At 45.1% G+C, this 8,416-nt stretch overlaps 1 protein-coding gene across 2 annotated transcripts in view; it reads left to right on the top strand.

The window, feature by feature from the left end:
* The first annotated feature begins 1,780 nt into the window (after positions 1-1,780).
* The window catches only part of TSNARE1 (t-SNARE domain containing 1), a 276,668-nt gene continuing 270,032 nt past the window's right edge, over positions 1,781-8,416 (top strand). For both annotated transcript variants that reach the window (XM_033155931.1, XM_033155930.1), the window contains exon 1: positions 1,781-1,899. In XM_033155931.1, the coding sequence (XP_033011822.1) occupies positions 1,815-1,899 (85 nt within the window). In that variant the 5' untranslated portion in view covers positions 1,781-1,814. The remainder of the gene's footprint in view (positions 1,900-8,416) is intronic.

Raw genomic sequence — 8,416 nt, 5'->3', positions numbered from 1 at the left:
ACCCACCACACTTTTGTCTTGGTGCGGAGATGTGCCGGGTTGAACGGACATCCTTCAATGGATGTACACACCATCTTCCGTTGAGCTGAAGGCATAGAACAACAACAGGGAGAAGTATATGCCAAAGAGGTTGTGGGCAAGAATACAGCCCTGTTTCACACTGCTCTTTATAGGGAATGGGTCCGAGGATGAGCCATCATCCTAGACGGTGTAACACATGTTCTCATGGAAGGAGACAATCATCTTGTGGAGCTTAGGTGTGCATCCTATGTTACTGAACAGTATACAAAGTCCTTTTTGGTTGGCAAGTTATGATATTGGATAGATAGATAGATAGATAGATAAGATCTATACATATAAATCCCCTCTCTCTGGTTCCCTCCTAGTTTTGATAGCTATGCTGCTGTGACATGCAGATCAGTAAACCGTGGTTAGTTCTCCACCTCCACAGCATGGTTTGAAACAGGCAAACAGTGGTTTTAAGGATGTTGCTGCTGATTTGTACATCATAGTAAAATATGGCAAGTGATAAGCAGGGAGAACAGAGCCCACACATGCAAGGGAATGATGAACCACATGACTTCATGGTGGGGATTCTGACCAGCAAACTGTGGTTTGGAAATACGTCTGAATTATTGTCATGGCCAACCTAGCTTGAGACACAATTTCTAGCAGCTCGGCTCCGCAGTCATTTGCAGTGAGTAATTCCAGAGACTTTTGACACATCACTTCTTAAAACACCTCCTGGCACCTTTCTTGAAGGACGTGGAGAATGTAGCATGCTTCACAAAACATCTGAGGGGAAAGGGCATGAATGAGTTTAAAGTCAGAGTCCCTTTCATGGGAAAAAAAAGAATTAGGGGGGGGTGTTAATCCTGCTTTACAGATCTTCTGATTGACCTCTGACATGTGCAGTATATAACTCAATGGGAGTACGGGGGTTTGTGCAATTATTCCAGGGCTGTGTTCTGGCCGTTGACATATTCCCTTCTCAAAGGGCGGTCTAACAAAAGCAGTTGCTCATAAATTTGGAATGCACAGCGAGGGAAGGCAGCTCATTTCTAAGTGATGGGCCCTGGATGTTGGAGAGAGAGAGAGAGAGAGAGAGAGAGAGATCTCATAACTGACCTAAATTGCTAAGAATTGATTTGGCAGACAGTGCATTGACATGTTTGAGTTCTGGGCAAGGAATGATTGACAGATAATTGTCAAAGATTTAGCACAGTGGTCAAGGTTTGAAGAGAGAGATAGAGAGAGAGAATTATCCTTCCTATGGAAATGCCTGTTTTATATTCAAAATAGATCGTCTCACTATTCATAGACATAACCCACAGTAACCTGCGTTAAACAGAGTCAGGCCCATTGGGCCATGTAGTTCAGCTTTGTCCACACTGACTGGCACAGGCTATCCATGATTTCAGACAAGGGACATTCCCAAAACTACCTAAAGATGCTGGGGAGTGAACCTGGGACCTTCTGCATTCATGGAGCTATGTTCATTCGTGGGAAATCTTATGCTGCCTCCCCCTAAGCTCCCGTTAGATCCTCCTCAGCTTCCTCTATTTTAAACACCTCCTAAACCTCACCTCTTCACTCTGGGATTCTCAAACTGAGCTTCCTTCTCTTTTCCTTAAACCTTCCCAGAGAACTTTTCCTGAAACCTTGTAGAGCCTCTGCGACACTGAGCTAGACTTACCAAGTGTCTGACTCCTGTGTTCCTCATTGTGCGTGTTTTAAATAAATTCTGTGTATTTTCTCTTTTGTGCAGCTTTAAAGGAAAAGCCCGACTCCAGAGCCGTCTGATAAAAAAAAAAATGTCTTATGGTTCCATTGACGGGAGTGGCATTGGAAACAGGAGCACATTTGGTGGGCCTTCGAGACAAGGATACCAACCTTTAGGTATATTATTATTATTATTATTATTATTATTATTATTATTATATCATTGTTATTATTCTGCTCTGTATGCAAAACCCCTAAGTGGTTTACATAACGTTCAGTAATATTGTTTTAAAAAAAAGGAAAGGGAAATTCTATATGCAGCTTTATAACAAAAATTGCAAAGAACTGCATCAATAAAAACAGAATTTTATCAATAAAACTTCCAGTAAAATATCAACAAGTAATCATAATAAAACATAGCGGTGTGATGAATCAGTTGATCCAGGCAAAGCATGCTTAAATAAATGGGTCGTCAGGAGGAATTTGATAATTCCTCCCAGGAACAACCCCCCCCGAGGGTTTTCCAGAGAGTAAATGGTAAAGGACACCTGGATGGTTAAGTCCAATTGAATATGACTATGAGGTTGCGGCGCTCATTTCGCTTTCAGGCCGAGGGAGCCGGTGTTTGTACACAGACAGCTTTCTGGGTCATGTGGCCAGCGTTACTTAACCGCTTCTGGCGCAACGGAACACCGTGACGAAAACCAGAGTGCATAGAAACGCTATTTACCTTCCCACCACAGTGGTACCTATTTATCTACTTGCATTGGTGTGCTTTCAAATTGCAATGTTGGCAGGAGCTGGGACAGAGCAACAGAAGCTCATCTTGTCACTCAGATTCGAACCGCCAACCTTCTGGTTGGCAAGCCCAAGAGGCTCAGTGGTTTAGACCACAGCACCACCCCCGTCCTATAGAGTAGGTGGAACCCTGGCCTATAGGCATATTGTGTTAGCTTCCCGAAATATAATGCTAGTACTTGTTCCCCATTTTCTAACATCCCTTTCACCCTGCCGTACCTGTTGTGTTATGGAATTGTGGCTTTCTGAGCAATATAGTGTCATGTTTTTTTCACACCAGCAAACGTTGTTTGAGACAACAAAAAACATCATTGGAGCATGCCGCTGTCCTCCACCCGTTTCACACATGCTTCCTTCTGTTCCCCCGTGATAGTGGATAGCTCAGCTGGTTAGAGCATGATGCTGAGAATGCCAAGGTTGCAAGTTTGATTCCCGCATGGGACAGCTGCATATTCCTGCATTGCAGAGGGTTGGACTAGATGATCCTCAGGCACCCTTCCAACTCTACAATTCTATGATTTCTGTGGAGATAGTAGGAAAAAACTATATGGCAATATACAGCCCTAAATTCCATCATTTTAAAGGAGCTGCAAATAAGCATTAAACATTCACTAAATTCCATTAGTTTTCCAAAAGTGGCTTTTACGTTATATGAAAATTAAAATTGTGGAAATTAACAAGGAAACATCGGGACAATGGAATAAATACCATGTGAATGCAGTCTTAAGCATTGTTCTTCAAAACAGTGTCTTGGGATGCTACTAGACCAGGCATAGGCAAACTCGGCTCTCCAGATGTTTTGGGACTACAAATCCCATCATTACTAGCTAACAGGACAAGTGGTCAAGGATGATGGGATTTGTAGTCCCCAAACAGCTGGAGGGCCATGTTTGCCTATGCCTGTAGTAGACTCTGACTTCCTCCATCCCCAGACAGCAAATCCAATGGTCACAGATGAACAGGAGATGCTGTGCATCAACATCTAGGGACTGAAGGTTGAATAACATGTGGGCTCATAGAAACATAGATTTGTAGAGCTTGAAGGGACCCCAAGGGGCATCTAGTCCAACCCCCCTGCAGTGCACTCATCACAGCTAAAGAATCCTGGACAGATGGCCATCCAACTTTTCTTGAAAGACTCTCCAATGAAGGAGAGTCCACCACCTTCTGAGGGAGTCCATTCCGCTGTCAAACAGCTTTCACTGCCAGAAATTTCTTCCTCATGTTCAGTCGGAATCTCCTTTCTTGTAATATGAATCTGTTGGTTCAGGGCCAACCCTCGGGAGCCTCAGGAAACAAGCTTGCTCCCTCTTCCATGTGACAGCCCGTCAAGTATTTGAAGATGGCTGTCATATCACCTCTCAGGAAGACGTGGAAGGAACTGGCAGCTGTTAAATATGAAAACAGAGGCAATGGGAGTGAGTAAAAGAATGACTCCGGGGTTTCGAGGCCGGGTGGCGAACGGGGAGGCAAACAATATATCTCTGGGGCTGGCATGAAGCCCCTCGGTGTGTGGGGGAGACCATCAGTGCCTGCCTCGCTCCACAGTCCTTCCAGGAGTCATTGCACGGCAGCAAAACACAAGCGATTGACACTCATCGGGTGACAATGCAGCAGATCACCTGAGCCTGCCGTCATCCCTCTTGGCTTTCATTTCTGGTCTCGTCACCGAGCCGTCTGTGGCTCCCCCAGATTTCTCGGCACGTCAGATTGAAGCGGCATATGCCCACGCTGGGACGTTTCCCAAGTCGTCATTGCCAGTGATGGAAAATGTCAGTCAGTTAAGTAACAGGAGCTAATTTAGAAAACAGTCTTCTGCCTTTTAAAGCCATCTCTGTAGACGAGATGACTAATTTAGAAATCCCACACTGCAGTGTGGGGTAAGGGCCTCTTCCCCAAATATGTTCCCCAACCCCCTTCATATTCCGGCAATGATCAAACATGTGCACAACACGTCGTGCCTCTTTTGATAGGCACATGCATCTTCCGAATAATGATTTTTTAATGTAGAAAATACTTGCTGCGCAGGACCAAGAGGTGCCTGGATTAGGAATACCTGCTCAGAATCTGGCTTGTGAGTATTTGCTGGGTAAAATACACCTCTATTTATTTCATTAAAGATAAACCACTTGATCGTAAAAAAAGAGAAAACCCTGGAAGTGGTTCACAGAAAAAGTTTAAACAATTGAATTATCAGAAAGGGAGAATCCAGAACTGCCTTCTTGTTGTTGTTTAGTCGTTTAGTCGTGTCCGACTCTTCGTGACCCCATGGACCAGAGCACGCCAGGCATGCCTATCCTCCACTGCCTCCCGCAGTTTGGCCAAACTCATGCTAGTCACTTCGAGAACACTGTCCAACCATCTCATCCTCTTCTCGTCCCCTTCTCCTTGTGCCCTCCATCTTTCCCAACATCAGGGTCTTTTCAGGGAGTCTTCTCATGAGGTGGCCAAAGTCTTGGAGCCTCAGCTTCATGATCTGTCCTTCCAGTGAGAACGGTTTTATACTGAGTCAAACACTTGGCCCATCTAGCACAGCATTGTGTGCACTGACTGGCAGTGGCTCTCCAGGGTTTCAGGCAGGGGACATTTTCAGGCCTACCGGGAGATGCCAGGGTTTGAACATGAGACCTCCAGCATGACAGGCAGATGTTGTACCACTGAGCTTTGGCCCTTTTCAGGTCTTGCAAGCTTCTGCCTCAGTGAGACCTCTGCAACCACAGGAAGGCCGGTGTCCTATTTATTAAGTTGCAAGTTCAGTATTGGCATATTGATTTTGCAATTGGGCTGTTGCATTAATTGTCCCAGTGACCACAATATTTTTTATTTATTTCTTCATTGGTAGTTAAAGATTGGAGCGGCTGAAACAAAGTTATGAAGTCCTATATACAGTCGTACCTTGGAAGTCGAACGGAATCCATTCCGGAAGCCCGTTTGACTTCCAAAATGTTCAGAAATCAAAGCACGGCTTCCAATTGGCTGGTGGTTTCCATTTTTTTTTAACCACTGCCACCGTAGTTCCGTGAACTCATCCCCATGCCCCCTACCCTATTAAAAACATTATTCTGAATAGCAGTTTGCATGACCCACTAAGGAAGATGATAATGCATTTTAGTACATTTCCAGGCACAATTCAAAGTCTTGGTGCTGACCTTTAAAGCCCTAAATGGCCTTGGCCCAGTATACCTGAAGGAGCGTCTCCACCCACATCATTCAGCCCGAACACTGAGGCCCAGCTCTGAGGGCCTTTTGGCGGTTCCCTTCCTGCGAGAAGCGAAGTTACAGGGAACCAGGCAGAGGGCCTTCTCGGTAGTGGCGCCTACCCTGTGGAATGCCATCCCATCAGATGTCAAGGAAATAAACAACTATCTGACTTATAAAAGACATGTGAAGGCAGACCTCTTTAGGGAAGCTTTTAATATTTGATGAATCATTGCATTTTCCCAGGGTGGCTAGGGAAACCCAGCCAGATGGGTGGGGTATAAATAAATAAAAATATTATTATTATTATTATTATTATTATTATTATTATTATTATTAAATTCAAAATGGTAACAATTAATTGCACATTTATCCACAATCCACTGAAAATGATTTAGTTTAATTAATTCAGCAAAAGGGATGGACTTGATGCCAGCTTTTCAAAGTCCCCACTAATGCCCCTTGCCTCTTACCAAACCCCCCAGGTAATCACTCTTCCCCACCCCCAGTGTGAGGTAGCACCCACTGTGGGAACTGCTGACTTAATCCATCTTTCTCTAGTTGTCTCTAGTTTCAATGAATCACACTCCCTTAATTCTACATTGTCTTTACTGTATGACTCACAATCTACTCCCATCATGATGATGGCTGTTCCTGCCTGTTTATATGCTTTGTTTGTCTGATGTTATTTCTTCTTCCTGAAGTGCAAAGGAGGGGAAAGAGATGGGGAGCAAACTTTGGAAAGTCTGACAATCATCCTTACAGCCTCAGAGCAGCAGCAGCCGCCCGCCCGCCTACCCACACATACACACACAGCTTTGACTGACAAGTGTCGAATGGGAAGACTCTGGTAGCCACGTTCTTGTTGTTTTGCAGCTTTGTCCAAGGCGAACCTGCCGGACCCAGATGGGTTCAAACTCCAGAGGGTGGTGAGCAAGCTTTTGCAAGACTTGGAACCAAACATTCCCCTTTCCTCTTTAATTTGAGAAAACCTTAATTCCCCATTACATAAGGATACAGTGGTACCCCGTGTTACGTACGTGATTCGTTCCGGGTCGCGCCACGTAACCGAGGCGTACAATGTGCAATGTTAAATAGGAGGTAAAATTGAGCCCTAAAAACTGCACATTGAAGGCTCCATGGGGCTGAAAAGCACTCCCCAAGCATCACCTTCTGGGAGCAAGCATCAAAGTAGGACTGGAAGAAGAAGAAGAAGAAGAAGAAGAAGAAGAAGAAGAAGAAGAAGAAGAAGAAGAAGAGGAGGAGGAGGAGGAGGAGGAGGATTTTGGATTTGATATCCCGCTTTATCACTACCCGAAGGAGTCTCAAAGCGGCTAACATTCTCCTTTCCCTTCCTCCCCCACAACAAACACTCTGTGAGGTGAGTGGGGCTGAGAGACTTCAAAGAAGTGTGACTAGCCCAAGGTCACCCAGCAGCTGCATGTGGAGGAGCGGAGACGCGAACCTGGTTCACCAGATTACGAGTCTACCACTCCTAACCACTACACCAAAGCAGTGCCACCTGCTTCCAATTCAGACAGCCGCTCCAGAGGGATGCTGTGGTCGCTGGTATTGAAAGCCGCTAAGAGGTTGAGAATAAACAGGGACATATTTTCCCCGTCTCTCTCCTGACAGAGGTCATCATGCAGGGCGACCAAAGCACTTTCTGTGCCCAGACTGGGCCTTCTCTTGTTAGTGATAGTCCTGGCTCCTTTTTAATGCCAGAAATAACTAACCTATGGAGTTGTTGACATTTGTGCAAGCTGAACTCAGACAAAGGAAAGAAAAAGCGGGGACAAGCAAAAAAGAAATGGGGGCCGGGAACGAGGAAAGCTGTTGGAAACATACTGTTTCTGTTTTGCAACCTAGAAAAAACATTGACACTCAAACACATGCTTTGAGCGTACAATTTTCACTAACAAACCAGGTCAATAAAATTATATCATCTTAATTTACTCTGTTCCTCCTTTTATGGGAACAGCATACTAATGACACCCTGGGCCACTGTGGTTTGCAAAACTGCCAATTTGTTGGGCTTTCAGCAAGAACACACTGTTACGGCGAGGAATGCAATAAAGCCACAAGTTTCGCCCTCAGATTTGATGGCATCTTGAGTGAGACTCCTTATACTGATTATAGCCTTCGTACAGTAGCTATGGTTTTCCCAGTAGTAATGTATGGAAGTGAGAGCTGGACCATAAAGAAGACTGATCACCGAAGAGTTGATGCTTTTGAATTATGGTGCTGGAGGAGACTCCTGAGAGTCCCATGGACTGCAAAAAGATCAGAATTATCCATCCTTAAAGAAATCAGGCCTGAGTGCTCACTGGAAGGACAGATCCTGAAGCTGAGGCTACTTCGGCCACCTCATGAGAAGAGAACACTCCCTGGAAAAGACCCTGATGTTGGGAAAGATGATGGGCACAAGGAGAAGGGGACGACAGAGGATGAGATGGTTGGACAGTGTTCTCGAAGCAACTAGCATGAGTTTGGCCAAACTGCGGGAGGCAGTGGAAGACAGGAGTGCCTGGTGTGCTCTGGTCCATGGGGTCACGAAGAGTCGGACACGACTGAACGACTGAACAACAACAACAGTATTACAGTGATTATCTTTTCTCTTACAATTTCATGTGGCAGCCTGATCCTAAATATTTGTACAGTGGTACCTCGCAAGATGAATGCCTCGCGCAACAAAAAA

The sequence above is a fragment of the Lacerta agilis genome, chromosome 7 (assembly GCF_009819535.1).
Source record: "Lacerta agilis isolate rLacAgi1 chromosome 7, rLacAgi1.pri, whole genome shotgun sequence".
NCBI classification, from domain to species: domain Eukaryota; kingdom Metazoa; phylum Chordata; class Lepidosauria; order Squamata; family Lacertidae; genus Lacerta; species Lacerta agilis.
The sequence above is the reverse complement of the archived record's forward strand: the minus strand, read 5'-3'. Positions and strand labels throughout refer to the sequence as shown.